The sequence below is a fragment of the Stenella coeruleoalba genome (assembly GCF_951394435.1).
Source record: "Stenella coeruleoalba genome assembly, chromosome: 2".
In the NCBI taxonomy this organism is placed as follows: domain Eukaryota; kingdom Metazoa; phylum Chordata; class Mammalia; order Artiodactyla; family Delphinidae; genus Stenella; species Stenella coeruleoalba.
Window position 1 is genome coordinate 142180839 of NC_137147.1, and position 24483 is coordinate 142205321.

A 24483-nucleotide genomic window follows, 5' to 3' on the forward strand; every position below is an offset into this window, starting at 1 on the left:
CATAAATATATTCTCCTATTTTATCTTCAAGCTTTTTTTACCTTTCACATTTAGATGTACAGTCTATCTGAAACTGACCTTTGTTTATGATATGAGGTAGAGGTCAAGATTTTTTTTTTTCTAGGTGAATATCCAGTTGGTCCAGAACCATTTATTTAAAAGACCTTCATTTTCCTACTGCTTTGCAGGGCCAGTTTTGTCATAAATCAAGGATCCATATATGTGTGGATCTGTTTCTGGACTTTTTTTTTCTGTTCTATTGGTCTCTTTGTAAGCTCTTATGTCAATACCACACTGTATTAATTGCTTTCACTTTAAACTAAGTCTTGACATCTGATAGTATAAATCTTCAACTGTGTTGCTGCTTCTTCATGATTGTCTTGGCTTTTCTTGGCCCTTTGCATTTTATTTAAATTTAGAATTAGTTTGCCAATTTACACCAAAAAATGTGGTGGAATTTTGATACGTGGGATCTATAAATCAATTCAGGGAGAATTGATATATTTACAATATTGAGTCTTACAAGCCATGAACCTGGTATGTTCCTCCATTTAATCTAATGTTTTATAGTTTTCTGTGTAGAAGTCTTATAAATCTTGTGTTAGATTGAGTCCTAGGTAATTAATGCTAATATAAATGGTATCAATCTCTAATGAAAAAATTAAAAAAATTTTTATTTTATATTGGAGCATAGTTGATTAACAATGTCGTGTTAGTTTTAGGTGAACAGCAAAGTGATTCAGTTATACATATACATGTATCTATTCTTTTTCAAATTGTTTTCCCATTTAGACTATTACAGAATATTGAGCAGCATTCCCTGTGCTAAACAGTAGGTCCTTGTTGGTTATCTGTTTTAAATATAGCAGTGTGTATATGTCAATCCCAAACTCTAACGAAATTTTTAAAAGATAACATTTATGTGGTTTGTTTTTTTTATGTAGAAATACAATAGATTTTTGTATATTGACTTTGTATCCAAAGACTTGCTAAATTACCTTACTATTCTTTTGGATTTTCTACATATAAATATGTCGTCTAGAAATAATGGTGGGTTGGTTTCTTTCCAATCCTTATACTTTTGTTTTATTTTTCCCTCTCTTTTTGCACAGGCTAGTACCTCCAGTGCAGTGTTGAACAGAAGAGATGATGGGGACATCTTTGTCTCATTTCCAATCTTGGGGGTATATTTTAATATTTCACCATTAAGTGGGATGTTTGCTTTAAATGTTTTAGAGATTTTCTTTGTTAGGTTAAGGAAATTCTCTTCTATTCTTAAGTTGCTAAAAATGGTTTATTGTTTCTTAAAATCATGAGTGGATATTGATTTTATCAAGTGCTTTTTCTGCATCTATGGAGATAGCTAATTATACACTTTTTCATTTTTATTCTATTGATATTTATCTTTATTCCCATTGATTAATTTTGGAATGTTAATCCAGTCTCTCATTCCTGAAATAAACTCAACCTGGCAGTATTGTATTTTTCTATCCATAATTATTTTTGATAAGATTTTTGCATTTATTTTCATGAAGTATCAGCCTCTAATCTTCTTGTCAGGTTTGGTATTTTTTTTTAACATTAAAAAAATTAATTAATTAATTATTTTTTGGCTGCATTGGGTCTTCATTGCTGCACACGGGCTTTCTCTAGTTGCGGCAAGCAGGGGCTACTCTTCCCTGTGGCGTGCAGGCTTCTTATTGCGGTGGCTTCTCTTGTTGCGGAGCACGGGCTCTAGGCGGGCGGGCTCAGTAGTTGTGGCTCGTGGGCTCAGTAGTTGTGGTGCGTGGGCTTAGTTGCTCCACAGCATGTGGGATCTTCCTGGACCAGGACTTGAACCCATGTCCCCTGCATTGGCAAGCGGATTCTTAACCACTGCGCCACCAGGGAAGCCCCCAGGTTTGGTATTAAGGTGATGATGAAATCAAAACAAGTTAGGATGTATTCCTTCTTTTCTGGAAGAATTTGTGTAGTTTGATATTTCTTTCTTAACCATTTGGGTGCAAACTTGATGAAATGCTTTAGAACTAGTGTTGCAAACCGTGTTTTGGGAAACAGTGGTCTAGAGAGCAAAACTTAAACATGAAATAGTCAGTTGCTGTCGGTTTGAATGCTCTTGTTTTATTCATTTCCTCCCTTAGGCAGCACGGGCCTTTCCCTTCCTGGCTCTGTGGGGCTCGGCGAAGTCACCACATAGGAGAGCAGTGAGCCATTTGAGACCTGAGCCTGGTCCGCAGGAATTCGCTCTCTCCCTGCCAGCAGGAGGCCTGCCCCAGCCCTGCTCAGCCATCTCCACCATCTTCCTCTGACAGAATGAATGCCCTGGATGGTGTCCCCTTCAAGGTGCCCAAGGGCTTTGTGATAGGCACAGAGCCCCTCCCTGGGCCAGAGCTCAGTGTCCCAGACTGCAGGGAGCTTCTGCTGGGTTCTATGGTAAGTATATCTCTCTTTCTGTCTTCTCATCCCTGGGTCTCTGGGTCTGATGCTGAGCCTCATTAGGTCCCTTGTTCCTTGATTTTAACTGGCAGCCAGTCCTGTTCTGGTATATTCTAGGAAGTTCAGAAATAACCCAAGAGGAAAAGATATTTCATGAAGAAGGCTAGTGTCCTGGTGTTGGGGGCTATTTAGTGGGTCTTATTTTAAGTTTAGAATAACTGGAAGGTTGCCTATATAGAGTAACTGAGAGTCATAGCAAGGATGCTCCAATTCCTCTGTGCTCTATCAGCCTGCTGCCAATTCTAAAATTCCACCATTAGAATCACTTAGTTGGGCAAAGATACTATCTCCAGAATCCTCCATTAAAATGCAGACAGTTACATGGGACACATCAGAAGGGATTACTATTCCACAGACCCAAAGCACACCTACCCTGGGGGCACCCTTGAGGCACCCCTTGCCCCACAGCTCACACTGGGATATGCACCCAGTATATATGGTGGTATCACATACCCTCAGGATAAACATGATTATTTAACTTCCAAGTGAGTCAAATTTACTTGAAGATTTAGGAGGAAACCTATTGCATTTATATTATAACACAGATGTATCATGGGGTAGAAGGCAAAATTCACATGAATTTTTAAAAAATGAAAGAAAAGGCTTGCAGAGAACTGTGGAGCTCATGTTGGGTCTCTTGGGACTGAGTCCTTGGGCTCTTCTGTCCTCAGTCAGCGCTCTGTGGGCTAACTTTGTAGGAAAGTTTGAGGATCTAGTTCAGCTCTCATTCACTTTTGCATATGAGGACCTGAGGCTCAGAGAAGGGAAATGATTTGTCCAAAGTTAGTGGCAGTGGCAGGACTAAAACCCAGGTCCTGACTCTAGATCATTTCCTGATAGCTAAGAGAAGGATTGGAACATGAGAGCCATCAGACAGATAATGTTCGAGGGCAAAAAAAAGGGTTGTGGGAAGTGAGGTGCAGAGAGCATAGTCCAGGAAGGAGAGGCCTGGGGAGGGTCAGGTAGAGAGGCATGAGTGGCCTCTGGGGACAGGAGCAGGAGACTTATCTGCAGACCCTGGAGTTGCACTTAAGCTCCTTAGGACCCAGAACAGAAATAAGCTTTGTAAAGCCCAGAGCACAGTGTCCAGTGGCCCACGCTCTGTGGGGCAGGAGTTCTTGCCCTCCCCAGGCAGCCTGTGCTGTGGGCCCTCTGGCAGTAGAGCCTGTATTGTTGGGAAGAGGAACTTGCTTTAGTAAACTCCAGGGGAGGTAGACTATCACAACTTTTCCCTCTCTGCTGGGCTCAAAGCAAGCTGGGAAGAGGCTATTCTGAAGGTTATTTCTCCTCGAAGCAGAAATGTGTACCCTTCTGCCAAGTCTATGTCTAGTGTCCTAGCCCATGTGCTGGCCCTGTCTCTGCCTCCTGTTCTCAGGGTGGGCATCTGTACTCCCTTGTGCCTGTTTCCCTTCCTGAGCCTCCATTTCTTTTACTGCTGTGGCAAATAATCAAATAGAGACTCCAAGTATGATTTACAGCCTCTCCTGGTCAGTCTTCCAAATGTACTGGGCTGTATTCCCAGTGTTTGGAACTTGAAACACATTTTCCCATAGCAACAATGTTATAGCTAGTAGTTAGATTATCAGATGAACCTGTAGTGGCCTAAGAGAAAAAAAGAAAAAAATAGCTACCATTTATTGAGTACCTGCTATGCACCAGGCCCATGCTAGGTGCTCTTTATACGTTCACTCTTCTCTCTCATTTTTATGACCCGTTTAGCAGGTGGGTGTTCCTTCCCCATGGCACAGGAAACCAAAGTTTCCACCCAGGTGACCAACAGGGTCATGTGGCTTGTAAGTGACACAGCCAGGACTCCAACGTGATCAGACCCCAAAGCCCATGTCCACTCCCTGTACCCTACTGCCTTCCCAAGGAGCCTCAACAAGTCTGTGTTTTGTTGTTTCATCATAGTTTCATCATCCCTTTAATCAGAGTTAATTTCCCTTTTGTCAATTAAAATTTTTAGAAAGAAAATATATTCATACAGTTTGAAATGAAATACATATATATAATGTATATATATGTATATATAGGTATAGCACAAGGGTCAACAAACATTTTCTGTAAAGAACCAGATAGTAAAAACTGGCAATTACTTAACTCTGCTGTTGTAGGGAGAAAGGGCCATAGAGATTACAGAAAGTAGTGGATGGGTATGGCTGTGTTCCAATAACACTTTATTTATAAAAACAAGGTTGGAGGTCGGTTTGGCTCCCAGACAGTTTGCCTACCCTGAAAGAGTGAAAAGCCTTCCACTGACACCTTCCCATCTGTCCTGTCCCCACCTCACTGGTGACCTCTGTTACTCATTTTTTAAAATGTATTCTTCTGGAGATTCTTATGTGTGTATATAAAAGCAAATACAGCTATTTCTTCCTTTTTTACACCAAGGGTAGCATTTTATATACACTGTTTGTCTTGATTTTTTTCACCTAATATATTTTAACACCTTCCATATCAATACATAGAAAGCTTCTTCACTTTGTTTTTCACTGTATTGCGTTAAATGAATACATCGTACTTTATTGAATGAATCCCCTCTTGATGGACACTTAGGTTCTTCCCAGTCTTTTGCCATTACAAACAATGCTGCAGGGAAAGACTATGCAGATGTCCTTTTGAATTGAAGTGTGTTGCCATGTTGCTCTCCATAAGGGTTATATTGACTTACATCCAACCAGCGCTCTACAAGAGGCCTATACCTCAGCTCCACTCCCCAACAGAGAGTCATAAGATTTTGGATCTTTGCCCAGGGATAGGCAAATGGTATCTCAGTGTAGTTTTATTTTGCCTTTCTCTTATCCTTAGTGAGGTTGAGCAGCTTTTCATGTGTTTAAGAGCCATCTGTATTCCCTTTTCTGTGGACTGTCCATATCTTTTGTCCATTTCCCTGTTGGGCTGTTGGTCTTTTTCTTATCTATTTCTAGGCACTCCTATATTAGTCTGTGTTATCAGAGCTGTTTTCCTTCCAGTTGTCATTTGCCTTTGACCTTGCTTATGGGGTATATTTGCCATGCAGATTTTCACATGTGCGTGTGTGTACTTTCATGGCTTCTCAATTTCAATTCAGAGAAATGTTTTCCCACTTGAGGTTATAAAGGATTTCTCTCCTGTTTTCTCCTAGTACTTTTATGGTTTCATTTCATAAAATTGAATCTTCGATCCTTTTGGAATTCACCCTCGTGTATGATGTGAGGATGGATCCAACTTTATTTCCTTTCAGCTGACTAACACCATTTTTGACTAACACCATCTTCTTCCCATTGCTTGAGATGCCACCTTATTATTTACTGAGTCCCATAGATATTAATTTCTATTTCTGGACTTTCTGTTCTGTACCTTTAGTCTATCTGTGCCAGTGCCTTAGCTTTAATTATTGAGGTTTTATAATATATATTAACAGCTGGTAGGGCCAGTCCCCCTTATTTCTCTTTTTGTCCCCAGAGTTTTTCTGGCTATTCTTATTGGTTTTTCATATTGAAATTTAGAATCATCTTGCTTAGCTTCCACAAATCACAAGTGCTGGTATTTTTTTTTCACATCTTTATTGGACTATAAATGCTTTACAATGTTATGTTAGTTTCTGCTGTACAACAAAGTGAATCAGCTATATGTATACATATATCCCCATATCCCCTCCCTCTTGAGTCTCCCTCCCACCCTCCCTATCCCATCCCTCTAGGTCGTCACAAAGCATCAAGTTGATCTCCTTGTGCTATGCAGCAGCTTCCCACTAGTCATCCATTTTACATTTGGCAGTGTATATATGTCCATGCTACTCTCTCACTTCATCCCAGCTTCCCCTTCTCCCCCTGTGCCCTCAAGTCCGTTCTATACATCTGCGTCTTTATTCCTGTCCTGCCACTAGGTTCATCAGTACCGCTTTTTAAAATTCCATATATACGCGTTAGTATACGGTATTTGTTTTTCTCTTTCTGACTTACTTCACTCTGTATGACAGTCTCTAGGTCCATCCACCTCACTACAAATAACTCAATTTCGTTCCTTTTTATGGCAGAGTAATATTCCAGTGCATATATGTGCCACATCTTCTTTATCCATTCATCTGTAGATGGACATTTAGGTTCCTTCAATGTCCTGGCTATTGTAAATAGTGCTGCAATGAACATCGTGGTACATGACTCTTTTTGAATTATGGTTTTCTCAGGGTATATGCCCAGTAGTGGGATTGCTGGGTCATATGGTAGTTATATTTTTAGTTTTCTTAAGGAACTGCCATACTGTTCTCCATAGTGGCTGTATCAGTTTACATTCCCACCAACAGTGCAGGAGGGTTCCCTTTTCTCCAAACCTCTCCAGCATTTATTGTTTGTAGATTTTTGATGATGGCCATTCTGCCTGGTGTGAGGTTGTGGTTTTGATTTGCATTTCTCTAATGATTAGTGATGTTGAGCATCTTTTCATGTATTTGTTGGCCATCTGTATGTCTTTGGAGAAATACCTATTTAGGTCTTCCACTCATTTTTGGATTGGCTTGTTTGTTTTTTCAATATTGAGCTGCATGAGCTATTTGTATATTTTAGAGATCAATCCTTTGTCAGTTGCTTCATTTGCAAATATTTTCTCCCATCCTGAGGGTTGTCTTTTCATCTTGTTTATGGTTTCCTTTGCTGTGCAACAGCTTTTAAGTTTCATTAGGTCCCATTTGTTTATTTTTGTTTTTATTTCCATGTCTCTAGGAGGTGGGTCAAAAAGGATCTTGCTGTGATTTATGTCATAGAATGTTCTGCCTATGTTTTCCTCTAAGAATTTGATAGTGTCTGGCCTTACATTTAGGTCTTTAATCCATTTTGAGTTTATATTTGTGTATGGTGTTAGAGAGTGTTCTAATTTCGTTCTTTTACATGTAGCTGTCCAGTTTTCCCAGCACCACTTATTGAAGAGGCTGTCTTTTCTCCATTGTATATTCTTGCCTCCCTTATCAAAGATAAGGTGACCATATGTGCATGGGTTATCTCTGAGCTTTCTATCCTGTTCCATTGATCTATATTTCTGTTTTTGTGCCAGTACCATACTGTCTTGATTACTATAGCTTTGTAGTATAGTGTGAAGTCAGGGAGCCTGATTCTTCCAGCTCCATTTTTCTTTCTTAAGATTGCTTTGGCTATTCGGGGTCTTTTGTGTTTCCATACTTATTGTAAAATTTCTTGTTCTGTGAAAAATGCCATTGGTAATTTGACAGGGATTGCATTGAACCTGTAGATTGCTTTGGGTAGTATAGTCATCTTCACAATACTGCTTCTTCCAATCCAGGAGTATGGTATGTCTCTCCAATTGTTTATGTTACCTTTGATTTCTTTTATCAGTGTTTTATAGTTTTCTGAGTACAGGTCTTTTGCCTCCTTAGATAGGTTTATTCCTAGGTATTTTATTCTGTTTGTTGCAATGGTAAATGGGAGTGTTTCCTTAATTTCTCTTTCATTGTTAGTGTATAGGAATGCCAGAGATTTCTGTGCATTAATTTTGTATCCTGCAACCTTACCAAATTCATTGATTAGTTCTAGTAGTTTTTTGGTGGCATCTTTAGGATTTTCTATGTATAGTATCATGTAATCGGCAAACACTGACAGTTTTACTTCTTCTTTTCAATTTTTATTCCTTTTATTTCTTTTTCTTCTCTGATTGCCGTGGCTAGGACTTCCAATACTATGTTGAATAATAGTGATGAGAGTGGACATCCTTGTCTTGTTTCTGATCTTAGAGGAAATGCTTTCAGTTTTTCACCATTGAGAATGATGTTTGGTGTGGGTTTGTCGTACATGGCCTTTATTATGTTGAGGTAGGTTCCCTCTATGCCCACTTTCTGGAGAGTTTTTATCATAAATGGGTGTTGAATTTTGGCAAAAGCTTTTTCTGCATCTATTGAGATGATCATATGGTTTTTATGCTTCAATTTGTTAATATGGTGTATCACATTGGTTGATTTGCATATATTGAAGAATCCTTGCATCCCTGGGATAAATCCCACTTGATCATAATGTATGATCCTTTTAATGTGTTGTTGGATTCTGTTTGCTAGTATTTTGTTGAGGATTTTTGCATCTATGTTCATCAGTGATATTGGTCTATAATTTTCTTCTTTTGTGATATCTTTGTCTGGTTTTGGTATCAGGGTGATGGTGGCCTTGTAGAATGAGTTTGGGAGTGTTCCTCCCTCCACAATTTTTTGGAAGAGTTTGAGGATAGGTGTTAACTTTTCTCTAAACTTTTCTCTAAATGTTTGATAGAATTCACCTGTGGAGCCATCTAGTCCTGGACTTTTGTTTGTTGGAAGATTTTTAATTATAGTTTCAATTTGATTACCTGTGATTGGTCTGTTTATATTTTCTAATTCTTCCTGGTTCAATCTTGGAAGGTTGTACTTTTCCAAGGGTTTGTCCATTTCTTCCAGGTTGTCCATTTTATTGGCATAGAGTTGCTTGTAGTAGTCTCTTAGGATCTTTTGTATTTCTGTGTTTCAGTTGTAATCTCTCCTTTTTCATTTCTAATTTTATTGATTTGAATCTTCTCCCTCTTCTTCTTGATGAGTCTGGCTAAAGGTTTATCAATTTTGTTTATCTTCTCAAAGAACCAACTTTTAGTTTTATTGATCTTAGCTATCGTTTTCTTCGTTTCTATTTCATTTATCTCTGCTCTGATCTTTATGATTTCTTTCCTTCTACTAACTTTGGGTTTTCTTTGTTCTTCTTTTTCTAGTTGCTTTAGGTGTAAGGTTAGAATATTTATTTGAGATTTTTCTTGTTTCTTGAGGTGAGCTTGAATTGCTGGGAGCTTCCCTCTTAGAACTACGTTTGCTGCATCCCATAGGTTTTGGATCATCACGTTTTCATTGTCATTTGTTTCTAGGTATATTTTTATTTCTTCTTTGATTTCTTTCGTGATCTCTTGGTTATTTAGCAGCACACTGTTTAGCCTCCATGTATTTGTGTTTTTTACTGTTTTTTTTCCCTGTAATTGATTTCTAATCTCATGGTGTTGTTGTCAGAAAAGATGCTTGATACAATTTCAATTTTCTTAAATTTTCCAAGGCTTGATTTGTGACCCAAGATGTCATCTATTCTGGAGAATGTTCCGTGTGCACTTGAGAAGAAAGTGTATTCTTCCACTTTTGGGTGGAATGTCCTCAAAATATCAATTAAGTCTATCTGATCTACTGTGTCTTTTAAAGCTTGTGTTTCCTTATTTATTTTCTGTCTGGATGATCTGTCTATTGTAAGTGAGGTGTTAAAAGTCCCCCACTATTATTGTGTTACTGTCAATTTCTCCTTTTATGGCTGTTAGCATTTGCCTTATGTACGGAGGTGCTCCTATGTTGGATGCATAAATATTTATAATTGTTATGTTTTCTTCTTGGATTGGTTCCTTGATCATTATGTAGTGTCTTCCTTATCTCTTGTAACAGTCTTTATATTTTTATTTTTTAAAAACTTTTATTTATTTTTATAAATTTTTAAAATTTATTTTATTTATTTGTTTTTGGCTACATTGGGTCTTCGTTGGTGTGCATGGGCTTTCTCTAACTACAGTGAGTGGGGGCTACTCTTCATTATGGTGGCTTCTCTTGTTGTGGAGCACGGTCTCTAGGTGCGCAGGCTTCAGTAGTTGTGGCATGAGGGCTCAGTAGTTGTGACTCACAGGCTCTAAAGTGCAGGCTCAATCATTGTGGTGCATGGGCTTAGTTGTTCCACAGCATGTGTGATCTTCCCGGACCAGGGTTCAACCCCATGTCCCCTGCCTTGGCAGACAGATTCTTAACCACTGCGCCACCAGGGAAGCCCCCAACAGTCTTTATTTTAAAGTCTATTTTATCTGATATGAGTATTGCTATTCCAGCTTTCTTGTGATTTCTATTTGCATGGAATATTTTTTTTTCTTTTTTAAAAATAAATGTATTTATTTATTTATTTTTGGCTGCATTGGGTCTTCATTGCTATGCATGTTCTTTCTCTAGTTGTGGCGAGCGGGGGCTACTGTTCATTGCGGTGCACAGGCTTCTCATTGTGGTGGCTTCTCTTGTTGCGGAGCATGGGCTCTAGGCGTTCAGGCTTCAGTAGTTGTGGCACGCAGGCTCAGTAGTTGTGGCTCACGGGCTCTAGAGCGCAGGCTCCATAGCTGTGGTGCACAGGCTTAGTTGCTCCGCGGCATGTGGGATCTTCCTGGAGCAGGGCTTGAACCCATGTCTGCTGCATTGGCAGGTGGAACCTTAACCAGTGCGCCACCAGGGAAGTCCCCAACAGTCTTTATTTTAAAGTCTATTTTATCTGATATGATAATTGGTATTCCAGCTTTCTTTTGATTTCCATTTGCATGGAATATCTTTTTCCATCCCCTCACTTTCAGTCTGTATGTGTCCCTAGGTCTGAAGTGGGTTTCTTGTAGACAGCATATATAAGGGTCTTGTTTTTGTATCCATTCAGCCAGTCTATGTCTTTTGGTTGGAGCATTTAATCCATTTACATTCAATGTGATTATCGATATATATGTTCCTATTACCATTTTCTTAATTGATTTGGGTTTGTTTTTGTGGGTCTTTTTCTTCTCTTGTATTTCCCACTTAGAGAAGTTCCTTTAGCATTTGTTGTAAAGCTAGTTTGGTGGTGCTGAATTCTCATAGCTTTTGCTCGTGATTTCTCTGTCAAATCTGAATGAGAGGGCTTCCCTGGTGGTGCAGTGCATAAGAACCTGCCTGCCAATGCAGGGGACACGGGTTCAATCCCTGGTCCAGGAAGATCCTACATGCTGCGGAGCAACTAAACCCATGCGCCACAACTATGAGCCTGTGCTCTAAAGCCCGCGTGCCACAACTACTGAAGCCCACATGCGTAGAGCCCATGCTCTGCAACAAGAGAAGCCACTGCAATGAGAAGCCTGTGCACCACAATGAAGAGTAGCCTCTGCTCGCTGCAACTAGAGAAAGCCTGTGTGCAGCAATGAGGACACAACACAGCCAAAAATAAAAAAATAAAATAATTTAAAAAAAAAGACTCATTAGCCACCTTTCTTTAAAAAAAAAAAAATCTGAATGAGATTCTTGCTGGGTAGAGTAATCTTGGTTGTAGGTTTTCCCCTTTCATCACTTTAAATATGTCCTGCCCCTCCCTTCTGGCTTGTAGAGTTTCTGCTGAAAGATCAGCTGTTAACCTTATGGGGATTCCCTTGTATGTTATTTGTTGCTTTTAATATTTTTTCTTTGTACTTAATTTTTGATAGTTTGATTAATATGTGTCTCTGAGTGTTTCTCCTTGGATTTATCCTGTATGGGATTCTCTGTACTTCCTGGACTTGACTGACTATTTCCTTTCCCATGTTAGGGAAGTTTTCAACTATAATCTCCTCAAATATTTTCTCAGACCCTTTCTTTTTCTCTTCTTCTGGGACCTCTATAATTTGAATATTAGTGCATTTAATGTTGTCCCAGAGGTCTCTGAGGCTGTCCTCAATTCTTTTCATTCTTATTTCTTTATTCTGCTCCACAACAGTTATTTCCACCATTCTATCTTCCAGCTCACTTATCCATTCTTCTGCCTCAGTTATTCTGCTATTGATTCCTTCTAGAGTATTTTTAATTTCAGTTATTGTGTTGTTCATCACTGTTTGTTTGCGCTTTAGTTCTTCTAGATCCTTGTTAAACATCCCTTGTATTTTCTCCATTCTGTTTCCGAGATTTTGGATCATTTTTACTATCATTACTCTGAATTATTTTTCAGGTAGGTTGTGAATTTCATCTTCATTTATTTGGTCTTGTAGGTTTTTACCTTGCTCCTTCGTCATAACATATTTTTTTGTCGTTTCTTTCTTTCTTTTTTTTTTTTTTTTTGGTGGATGGGGCTGTATTCCTGTCTTACTGGTTGTTCAGCCTGGGTCTTTGTATCCTTTTATTCCTTAAGTCCTGTTGACTGTCTCATTATCTCTCAGTCTCTTTCTCTCCATGACTGCCTCATCAGTTCTGAAGTTGTCTTTTTCACTCCTCTGTCCTTCACAACCCACTTATTTTGCTCCAATCTCTTTCTCTGTCCATTTATTCTGCACACAATTACAAATATGCCCTTGGGGCCAGAACTGCCTTGGGCCCTGAAAATACAGAGAGAAATAAGGTGCACTCAGGGTGCCACACTTAGAACAGCTAAGTTATGTTCCTCTCTCCAACATAGGGTCATTCAGGGGTGGGAGGGGGCAGTGCCTGTCTGCCTTTCTGCCTCCCATTTTCCCCACACACACCACTTCCCCCAGGCTTAACTGGCCATCATTGAGCACTGAAATTGCCTTTTGAGAATATTTATATTTTTTAATGGAGTTTTATATTTCCAGTTCTAAATTTTAATGGTAGGTACCGGGAATATTTTATTTTTGCCTCATTTACAAACTCTCAATTTAGGTTATTTATGTGGGCTCCAGATTTATTTTTTAGTTGGCTTGATCTGTAGTGGAGAAAGCACTACAGTCAGATGGACAGAGGAATCCCAGCTCAACCACTCACCACTAATCTGACCACCAGCAAATCAAATTTTCTGAGCCTCATTTTGGTAATCTGGAAATAGGAATAACATTAGGACCTAGTAAGTAGAGTTCAACAAAAATTGGCAATTTTTACATTTCCTGGGCCCCAAAGTAACCTTGGATGGCAGCGAATGGGATGGGGGCAAGTACCACTCCACAGAGAGGTTGGCAGGCCTGGGCTGGCCTCCAAAGCCAACTGCTCAGTGACAAATGATTCTGGGCTCAAGTGAAAGCTTCTTTGCTAAGAACAAGTTTTGTTGGAGAATTTTTTTAAGCCCCTGTTGTTCAATTATATACTGAATGGCAAAGGGACTTAGATATTTGTTTTCACTGTTTCAGTCTATTAACCTATTCCTCACTTTGTCCTTCCTGCACAGTTTGCCGTTAAATTGTTATTGATATCCATCCACCCCAGTGCTAGCTAAAACTAAGGGTGAGGGTGGGCTGCGATGAATGCCTGGGGCTTAGAATCAGAAACTGTCCAGGCCTGGTGAGTCTATGCCTGAATAGGTTCCCCAGAGGCCAGAAGGTAGGGGTGCGCCCCCGGCCCTGGTTTGCCTGACGGAGCCTCATTCGGCCTTCTTTCCGCAGTATGACTTCAGCCTGGAGAGGAGGGCACTCTTCTGGGTGGAGGCTGTAGTCCGGGGACCCTGCCAGGTCCAGTGCGATGCCCCGGGGGCAGCTTCAGCCCCTCCCGCCTGGCTCTTGCTGGTCAGCCCTGAGCAAGGGCTGGAGCCCATGCCTGCCGCAGCGGAAGGTCCTGAGGCTAGACCGCAGGAGCATCCTGAGGAGGAAGAGGTGGAGGAGAAGGACCAGGATGAGGAAGAAGCCTTCTCTACCATGGAGGAAGAGCCGGATCCCTGCAGCCCCCAGCCCAGCTCCTCGGCGAGCCCCAGCCTGAGCCAACACCGGTGCTCGCTGGACGTGCTGCGCGGCGTGAGGTCGGAGCTGGCCGGGGCGCGGCGGCGGCTCTCTGAGTGCAGGCTGGCCGCCCGCCCCCGCAGTCTCCTGCACCGCATCCGCCACCGAGCTCTGAGCCTCTGCCCTGGCCCCACGTCACCCCTGGGCCCGGCACTCCCGCTCCCCAGCGCCCCAGTGCCACCCCCGGGCCCCGAGCCATCGCTCCCCAGCACCCCTGCGCTGCCCCCGCGGCCCTCCACGGCTGGCGACGTGCCTCCGCTGCGGAGCCACAGGCCCGTGGTTGCGGTAAGGAAACTGCCCCCTTGGCCGAGGCCACATCTCAGCAGTGAGGCCCCCGCAGTCTGGGTCTCCGGCCTGGTTCGAAGCCTTGGTCCCCTCCTCTCCGTGCTCCTCCTCCCTACCTGCTCTCACCTGACCCTATACCATGCAGTCCTTCCTGTGGCCCTTTGCCTAGAATATTCCCTGCTCATAGGTCCCTAATCCCTGTTTCTCACTGTGCCTTCTTTGCTTCTATTAGGGTGCATGTCACAATAACTGTAATTACCCAATATCTGTCTGTCTCTTCCAATGGAATATGATTCTTCTAGGGCAGCGACTGGATCGCATTTATGTTTGTTTCCACAGCACCCAGCAGCACACTTGGCCCATAGGGGGTGCTCAGTGAATGTCTGTTGAATCAGTGAATGTGGCTCAGATCTAGGGCTTCCCACCCAGCAAGGCTTGCTGTAGGATGAGTGAGGGGAAGGCTCAATCAAGGAATATTCACTGTACAGTTACTTCCTTCAAGAGACTGGGTTGGAAGAGACCAGGTCAAACGCACAGGACAAGGAGAGTTGGGCAAGGAAGTGTGAGACAAGGCAGCACTGTACAGTGGGAGGAATCAGGTATTGAGAGAGAGGTGAGGGTTGCTGCAGGATGGGAAGGCTTCAGGACAGAGGATGTGTACCAAGAAGAACTGGGAGCAGATATGAACATATGGTGAAGCCAATGAAGCTTAAGCCTCAGGCCCCTCACTAGCTCCTTCCAAGGCCTTGTACATAGTTTTATATCCGTAACTGTGTCTTTTTTCTTTAAGTGGTCCAGACTGTGTAAGTATCAAACTCCACAAAACCTGGATCTGGAACAGATGGGTTAGGTCAGCATTAGTAGCAGGAGGTGGCAGTTAGGCACAGCTTTCTTCCCCCCAGCAGTTCCACAGTCAGGCCAGGAGATGCAACAGAATAAGGCCAAGGTGAAATTAAATCCAAAAGACAGATTCAAGGTCTGGCATTTCCCACTCACTGCTGTGTGAGCTTAGGCAAGTCACTGAACTGCCCTGAGCCATCTCTTCTCTACCTGTAAAGTGGGCAGCAACCCCTCACACAGTTATTTAAAGCGAACAGAGAAGAGACTGTGTAAACTGCACAGGCCACGCCCACATCACGGACTAGCTGCCGATGCCAGGATGGCTCTTCCCTGGTCCCAATTAAATTTAACTCTAGCAACAATCCTACAGCGGGGTTGGGGGGAGGATGGGGCAGATGTTCTGAAGGGGAGGAAACTGAGGCAGAGAGCAGGTAAGAATCTTTTTCAAGGTCACAAGAGTAGACTCAAATCCTAAGATTTGCATGTTTTTCACCTGGGGTAAAGAGCGGATCCTAGGATGAGGTCATGGCAGGGAAACCCCTGAGAAGATGAGGATGGGTGGGGAATTCACATGTCACATGCACTCTGCTCCTGAAGTCAGGGCAGCAGCTAGGCTTTTCTTAGGGAGGAGGGGACAGGGCGGTATGTTCGGGGTTAGCAGATGGATGCTTCTTCATGGGGGACGGGTTAGGGGTGATGCCAGCCAAACCAATTGAAATGCCTTCAAGCCACCCTCCTTAGTCCAGGGTCTGTGTGGGTTTCCCCAACACCACAGCTGTACCCAGTTCCTACCCTACTCCATGCCCAGCCAAGCCCCAGCCAGCCAAACTCAAGAAGGAAGATCTGGCTGGGAAGATCACCCCTGCTTCCCCCTTACTAAGGTTTGGGGTAAAGAACCCTGGATTTGATTCTGAGTAGGGTTCAGGTCCCAAAAGTGTGTTGCTTACCAGGTCATTAAGTTGTCTGAACCTTGACTTCAATATCTGTAAAGTAGAATGAGCCTATCATATTTCTCTTTCAGGGTTGTTTTAAGCAGTAAGTATTATCATCTACTGGCAGTTTCTGTATGCCAGGCCCTTTGCTAATCAGTTTTCTCACCTTGTCTTATTTAAGCCTTGTAATAACCCTGTGAGGGATCTGGTATAATTGCATCCACTTTACACATGAGTAAACTGAGTAAACAGTGGAGAGCTGGGATTTGAATCCAGGTCTGCAGGACTCCAAGCTCCTCACAATATTAGCCCCTACACTCTGTAGAGAGGGTGGTACATAAAGGCATCTTTAAAAATGTCCTGCCTAGCCAGCTGTCACCTCCATGGTAACTGACACATCCACTTGTTTGTGTTTCAGTCCCTCAGCCCGCATACCTGCCTGCCACCTCCTGGGCAGGTGCCCCAGCCTCTCGCCACCCACAGATTGCACCCTGATTCTGCTGATTTGCTGTCCGCCCTGAGCCAGGAGGAGCAAGACCTCATCGGGCCAGTGGTCGCCCTGGGGTATCCCTTGCACAGGGCTATCATGGCTCTACAGAAGACTGGGCGGCAGAGCCTGAGCCAGGTGAGTGGAGGACCCAGAACTGGGGGGCTGAGGAGCTGGAGCCCAGTGAGTGGCCACGCTCTTTTTATCTTCAACTTGAAGATACTTTATGTTTTTCTCTAGAGGCAGAATTTCAGCTTGGAATCAATTTTTGGGGGTTGTGAGCAAGTTTCTAGACCCTAATGCTACCACCTCCATAGGAGTTTATCAGGAATCCCCATACCTACTTGGGGAGTCTCAATATTCTACTCCTGTCCCAGTCTCTGCCCCAGATACAGAAGACTGGAGCTTTGGGCAGCCACGAATCTCTCCAGAGCTGCCCAATAACACTTTCTGCAGCAGGAGAGATGTTTTATTCCTGTGTTGTCCAATACAGTAGCCACTAGCTATGTGTGGTTACTTGAAATGTGGCTAGTGTGACTGAGAATTTTAATTGATTGTAATTAATTAAAATTTAAAGGTAAATAGCCACATGTGGCTACTGGCTACCATATTGGATAGCACAGCTCTTACCACTTCCCTCAACAGTTTATCCGTACCCATATCCATCTCTCTCTCTTTCCATCTACCCATCCATCAATCTAGTCATCAGTATTTGCTGGGCACTTCTTGGGTGTTTAGATGCAGCTAGGAGCTATGGGGAAAACCAGTATTGTAGGTTAGGTTCCCCAGGAAGCAGACTCCAATGGAGTTTGGCATACAGGATATTTATTAAGGAGACCCTTGGGAACAACTTCTGGGTAAGGGAAATGACAGAAGCAAGGATGGGTAGAGGGAGAGGTTGAGCTTTGTAGACACAGTGAAAGCCAACTCCACAGCTTGGAAGCATATATGGCCCTTCAGAGTTGTCCTAATTGGGGATGAGATGGTCAGGCCTTCATACTTCTGCTTCAGTCAGTCACCGTTGTGGGAAGAGGGTGACTTGAGAGAAGTGATTCTCTGTAGCTAAGGCAGTTCCTGAAGGGACAGATAGTTTCTGTGTGAGAACCTTCCAGGGCAGCACCTTAGGCTGATCTGAGATTTAAGAAGTTGCCTCCACCTTCAGCTGCCACTGAAAAGCCAGGACCTTGGCCAAGAAGCTGTCCAGGAGGGCTGTGAGGGGCCAAGTCCATGGTAGGGACTCTGACATGCCTCTTCAGTCCCTCCAGACCCTGTGACAAGGCTGGGGTCTCGGGCCATCACTGTGGGAGTCTGAAGATTAGCTGGAGGCAGCACAGGGCACTGGCCTCCCTGTGGGTGGGCTGGGAGAATCTCACTGCATCAGGAACGTTGTGTTTCCAGACATAGACTGACCACCTGCCTGGTGAGTCTTCTCCCAGTGAGCAGTCAGGGGCCAGGCACTAAGGGGTGGGCCTGAAGGGCCATTGGATGACTTCATCTATCCTCCCCCACCAAGTTAGTATTCCTCTCTGTTCTGTGAAGCTCCACCATTAACTGAGCATCTCCTTTAGGTTCACAGCCCTTCTCCCTTTGAAAGACAAATACCACAGTAAATCGTTTTGAAAAGAGATGAACGACGGATGCTCCAGGAGGGGGGGCATCAGGTGATAGAGACAGGGCACTTGGAAGAAAGAAGGAGAGAGGAAGAGATACAAAAGATAAGCTTTGTCCATCACTCCTTCCCTTCTTCCACAAGGATCGATGTGTCTACTGACTGCCTGCAGGACAGGTGTGGGTGGCATGTGTGAGGGTCCATAGGCTGGGCCGAGACTTGCCATGGGACTCTAGGCACATCAGGTCCCCTCTTTGAGCCTCACTTTCCCCATTCACAGAATAGAGGGGAATATGTGTTTATAATCAATAACTGCTGGAGGTCCCATCCTGGAGTCTGATGGTGACATCCTCACCTACTGTGGGGCCTGAGATAGGCCTGGTAACTGACCAAGATAGAGAATCCTTACAAATGCAGATTCTCAGGACCTACTCTGCAGAGTCCCAATCAGTGGATCTGGAGTGGGCCCAGGGCCCTATCATTTTAGAAGATCTGCAGATGGTTCTGATATGCATGGTTCTGATATGCAGCCTGGCTTGGGTCTACTAGTGTGGACTGAGTCAGAGATTCTCAACCTTGGCTGCACACAGGAATCACCTGGAGAGCTGTAAAAGTCCCAGTGCCCAGGCTGCCCCCTGACCAGTTATATCAGGGCCTCTGGAGGTGAGCATCAGCAGTTTATGGGTAGTGATACTGAGGCACCAGTAGTTTTAAGGCTCCCAGGTAGCTACAGTCAGCACCAAGGCTGAGAACCTTTGCTGTCGATGAACCAAGAGGTGAAGGGAGCATCCCCCATCTGCCCTGCCCTTGTTTTCACCTTCGGAAACCCTGTCTACTTTCAAGCCAGCTCAAAGCCCCTCCTCTAGCAGCTAGCCTCCCGATGGACAAGGCACTGGCCAAGAGGTCAGGTGATCTGAGCCCTAGTCCTGGGACCTGGGGCAAGCTGCCCGCCCTGCCTAGACTTCAGTTTTCCCAACTGTGCAAGGAGAGCTTGGTTGGGTGGTTTTCAAAATGTGCCCAGAGCAGGGTCCCTGAGGTGGGGGCACTGGACTCTGGGCTCCCTCCACCTCCTGCCCACAGTTCTCCCAGAGCAGCTTCAACCTTACCCTGTTACTGTTGAAGCCCCCTGGTGCTTGGACAGTTCAGAAGCTAAAACAGTTTGAAAACCATGAGTCTATTACGATCTGTGTTTTCTGCCCAGTTCTGAAGGTCTGCAGAAACCTGACCTGTTTCTCCTCCACTTATACCCATAATTCTAAATCCTGCTTTGATCTGCCCGGCACTCATGTTTTCCTGTATCTGGTTTATCGCCCCCACTGAGCTGTAAGCTCCCGGAAGGTAGTTCTTAATTCATTTTATAAACACAGCATACATTTATTGAGCTCCTTCTGCCTGCCTGCCATGCTGGGTTCTAGGAACACAGTGGTGAACAAGACTGACACAAGTCTTCCCTCATGGAACAAAAAGTTAGCGGATGAGAAAGACAGTAGAGCAATTACAAAGCTGTATGTGAGGGGAAGCATGGGGTGCTGTGGGAGCACCTGGTGGAGATGGGGGGTGGGGAGAGGCTCCCCAGGGAAGAGGAGTGAGGCTGGCCTTGGCCTTGGAACTGGATGTGCAGGAGTCTGGGGGTGCTGAGGGAGCAGCTGGGCTGCTGACAGAGGTAAGCTGGCCACTGAACCTGGGTTGGGAGGCAGCACTTTATCCTGAGGGCAGAAGTAGCCCCTGATGACTAAGCAGAGAGTGGCTGGAAGAGATGTTCCGCCCTGTGGGTCCTCCACTGTCCCCTCCCCTTTCCAGCGCTGGTGCAGGACTGTTGCAGAGAGTGGGGCCCACGGGGTCCTGGATGGCAAAGATGTTATGTGTCTGGCGGTGGGTGGGGTGCACAGCTGTGGGTGGGAGAGGAGGTTGTTTTCTCACAGGTGGGTGCGCACCAGGGAGGGTAAGCATCCTGGGTGGGTGGTGGGTAGATACCCGTGTTTGAGCCCTGGCCTATTCCCCACTTAGGTTCTGGGAACACCTTAGCCCATCCTGACAGCCCTCTTCCTGGATTCCAGCCCCCAGCTTGGGACAGTTGGTGAGGCTTTGCTGTCCACCTGTCCCCAGGGGAGGCCTCTGACCCTCTTCTGTTGGCTCATGGGTCTCTGGGGCCACGTTGTGTGTGGCAGGTTGCCCAGTCAGCCTGGCCCTGAGCTCAGCCTTAACGAGGCCCTTGGGTGCCTCCTCCACCCCATCTGCTGCCCCTGCCACCCCTCTTAACCTCCTTCCCTCTGTGCCCCTTTCCTGCCCAGTTTCTCAGCTACCTTAGCGCCTGTGACCGGCTATTGCGACAGGGCTACGAGGAAGGCCTGGTGGATGAGGCCATGGAGATGTTCCAGTTCTCCGAGAGCCAGGTCAGCAGGGCTTCCAGCCTGGGCCCCCGGGGAGGGGAGGTGTGGGGTGCACACATGAGCCTGGTGTGCTGGGGAGGACCAGTGCCAGAGCCGGCCTGGGGGCCACAGGAGACAGCCTGCTTGCTCAGCCCTGGGGAGAAGGAGACAGCCCAGGGAGATGGGACACAGGGAAGGCAAGAGGACCCAAGGGGAAGGGGAAGGGGAGAGGACCCAAGGGGAAGGGAAAGGGGTAAGGGAAGGGGAAGGGGTAATGGAAGGGGAAGGAGTAGGGGAAGGGGAAGGGATAGGGGAGGGGAGGGGGAAGGGGAAGGGGAAGGGGTGGGGAGGAAGCAGGAGAGAGGGCTTTAGTGTTATTTAACTGAATCAACACAACAAACATTGACTTTCACTCCTTGTCAGACACCCAGACAGGAGCCAGATAGGTAGCAGAAAGGTGCTTGAACTCTGTGCTCAGGGAGTGTGCCGCCTACCTGGAAACCCAGAATGCATGTGGCTGTGGTCCCAGTAGGAGGACATTCTAAGGGCCTGATGAATGTGACCTGTCCACAACTGGCAGTTGGCTCAGGCCAGCAGTCTTCACAGAGGCTGAGGGAGGGATGCAGGGGTAAGAGAGATGCTGAGGAGAGGAGTGGGGAGGGGCAGGGAAGTTTCAAGCACTGGGGCCGGAGGAGGAAGGCAGGGAGAGGCTGTACTGTGTGAGACCTTGGCAGGGTTTGGGGCCTGGACAGAGACCCTGCGCTGTGCATCCTCTGGGCACCAGTATGCAGCCTTCCTCTTCCTGCCCCAGCGCAGCACCCGAGCACAGGGAGTCAGGAGTGAGCCAGAGTGGGGAAGGAAAGCCGCACAGAGAGAGCTGGCAGCCTGGCTGGGCTCCCCTTCCTTGGCACAGGAAGGGAGGTTTGAGCCCATGTCACTGAGGTACAGGAAAACCACAGGTGCTGCCCAGGATCAGGCTCACCTGGCCTGTGGGGGTCACAGCTTTCTGGGGGTATGTACAGTGGCCACCTGGGAGGGGGCTCCCCAGGGCAGAGGCCCAGCCTCACAGAGTCCCCCACGCCCTCTCTGCCTCCTGTTCCTCAGGCAGGGGAGTTCCTGCGCCTCTCAGAGCAGTTCAGAGACATGGGCTTCCAGCAGGACCGGATCAAGGAGGTGCTGCTGGTCCATGGCAACCGCCGTGAGCAAGCCCTGGAGGAGCTGGTAGCCTGCGCCCAGTGACCCTGGACGCACCTCGCGGTGCCCACGCATCCCTGGCAGTCCCTCCTGACTGTATTATGAAGACCACATAAGAATAACAAATTGATGCATACTCGTAAAAATGCAAATGATGCCAAGGGTGGGAATAAATACTGTAAAGGAGGCAAAACTTTAGCCATCTTAGGATTTCAACTGGGGCTCTTTAACAAAAAGATTAACAAGAGAAAAATAAAAGTTTATTAATGCATGCGGCACACATCATGCCTGAGAAACTTAAATGAAAAGTATCTCAAAGTAGCAGTTTAGAACTCTGGCTTATATAGCATCTTCAACAAAGAACAATAAATTTGTAGAGAAATGATAGGACAAAGGAAAACAGTTTTAGGCTTCCAAGGATGGCAAACTGTGGGAAGGTAAATATATGGGAGGGAGCTAATGGAGTAAGGTTGGTTTGTAGGCTCCCCTGGTACATTTCTGGGCTGACAAGAATCTGTCTCCAGAAAAGGAGAATTTATATCCTGCCTTTAAGCAGAAAAGAGGGGAAGGGTAGAGAGCTTTTCCTGCATTTGCTGCTTCTTAATTGCCTTCAGCTCAAAATAATTATGTCAAAGAGGCATATTTTGGGGTGACAGTCTGGTTTCCTTCAATACCAAAAGAATCAGCTAAAAGAGTTGAAAGTGGTTCCTTGTGGGGAGGGGCAGATGGAGTTGCATAGGCGAGGAACTGTCTTCATATATGCTGTGTAAAATGACCTATATTTGATTCTTTAAACTATGGGCATTAGTAACTTTGAGTTTAAGAAAATTAAAACAAATAAATGATGTGCAGTTCTTTGGATCCTGTAGGTTTCTGGTCTTGGGGTGCAAAGAATATCTAACTGTGGGTCAGAAGACCTAATTCTGATTTTGGTTCTGCTGATGACTGGCTCAAGGCCTCTTTGGGCCTAAGTTTCCCTAGGATAAGTGGAGTGATTAGCCCTGACTGCTATCCATAAGAATACCCTGGGGAGTTTGTTAAAATGTCCAAGGCCCCACTCTTGGATAATCTGATTCAGAAAGTCCAGCTTGGCAGCCCTTGGGAATCTGTTTTGTTATTATAACAAGCTCTCTGGAGATTCTTTTTCTTTTTTTAATTGATTTTTTGGTTGTTATTGTTGACCCCCTTCACCCATTTCCCCCCCTTCCATCCCCCACCTCTGGCAACCACTAATCAGTTCTTTGTATCTATGAGCTTGTTTTTATTTGTTTCTTTGTTTTTTAATATCCCACATATGAGAGATCATACAGTATTTGTCTTACTCTGTCTTACTTATTTCACTTAGCATAATACCCTCAAGGCCCATCCATGTTGTCATAAATGGCAAGATCTCATTCTTTTTTTACAATGAATAATATTCCATTGTATATTTACACCACAGTTTCTTTATCCATGCATTCATCAATGGACACTTAGGTTGTTTCCATATCTTGGCTCTTGTAGATAGTAGAGCAATGAACATGGGGATGCAGATACCTTTGCAAGTTAGTGTTTTTGTTTTCTTTAGATAGTATCCAGAAGTGGAATTGCCAGATCATATGGTAGTTCTATTTTTAATTTTTTGAGGAACCGCCACACTGTTTTCCATAGTGACTGCACCAATATACATTCCCAGTAACAGTTCTCAAGGGTTCCCTTTTCTCCACACCCTCACCAGCACTTGCTATTCCTTGTCATTTTGATAATAGTCATTCTGACAGGTGTGAGATGGTATCTCATTGTGGTTTTGATTTGCATTTCCCTGATGATTAGTGATACTGAGCATCTTTTCATGTACATGTTGGCCACCTGTATGTCTTATTTGGGAAAAATGTCCTTTCAGATCTGCCCATTTTTTAACCATATTGTATGTTTTTTTGATGTTGAGTTGTATGAGTTCTTTATATATTTTGGATATTAGCCCCTTATCAGATATATGATTTGCAAATATTTTCTCTCACTATGTAGGTTGCCTTTTCACTTTGTTGATAGTTTCCTTTACTGTGCAGAAGCTTTTTAGTTTGATGTAGTCCCACTTGTTTACTTTTGCTTTTGTTGCATTTGCTTTGGGTGTCAGATTCAAAAAATCATCACCAGAACCGATGTCAGGGAGCTTACTGCCTATTTTTTCTTCTAGGATTTTCATGGTTTCATGTCTAACATTCAAGTCTTTAATTCCCTTGAGTTAATTTTTGTGTGTGGTGTGAGATAGTGGTTGAGTTTTATTCTTTTGCATGTGACTGTCCAGTTTTCCCAACACCATTTATTGAAGAGACTGGCTGTCTTTTCCCCATTGTATATTCTTGGCTCCTTGGTTGTAAATTAATTGACCACACATATGTGTGGGTTTATTTCTGGTTTCTCTATTCTGTTCCATTCATCTATGTGTCTGTTTTTAGGCCAGTATCTCTGGGGATTTTTATTCAGTTTAATGGACCCATGGCCAGTGTGTCTGATATCAGAGCCAGAGATCTGGCTTCTGCTCTCACAATCTGTGGTCCTATGTCAGTCTTTCCTCATTTGGGGATTGGGCAGGTTGGGACCAAAGTTGTCTCCAGTCACTCCAGGCCTAGCTTCTGGAGGTCCCCAGGGATTGAGGGGACAAATTGCTGGAGCTGCCCATGACTCAGGCAAGCAGAGGTCAGAAGACAAGACGCTGATGCCTCTGCCCTTCTCAGCTGCCCTGAGCAATGACCTGCAGCAATTAGCACAGAACCAAAACCTCTCAGCCCCCTCCACCCAACAAACAGGGCTGGACCTGGAGTTGAGGCCTGTAAAAAACGCAAATAAAAT

General features: G+C 44.6%; 1 protein-coding gene across 2 annotated transcripts; it reads left to right on the forward strand.

Moving 5' to 3' along the window:
- Positions 1 to 922: 922 nt before the first annotated feature.
- UBAP1L (ubiquitin associated protein 1 like) lies at positions 923 to 21696 on the forward strand (the record flags this gene model as incomplete). Of its 2 annotated transcripts, XM_079913868.1 has the most annotated exons (6): positions 923 to 1184; positions 2142 to 2433; positions 13606 to 14220; positions 16411 to 16617; positions 20380 to 20481; positions 21562 to 21696. In XM_079913868.1, the coding sequence occupies exons 2-6, from the start codon at positions 2314 to 2316 to the stop codon at positions 21694 to 21696; spliced, it is 1179 nt and encodes a 392-aa protein (XP_079769994.1). In that variant the 5' UTR covers positions 923 to 1184; positions 2142 to 2313. The 2 variants fall into 2 exon arrangements, with proteins under 2 accessions (XP_079769994.1, XP_079769993.1); XM_079913867.1 differs by lacking the exon at positions 923 to 1184 and having other exon boundaries at positions 2000 to 2433.
- Positions 21697 to 24483: the final 2787 nt, after the last annotated feature.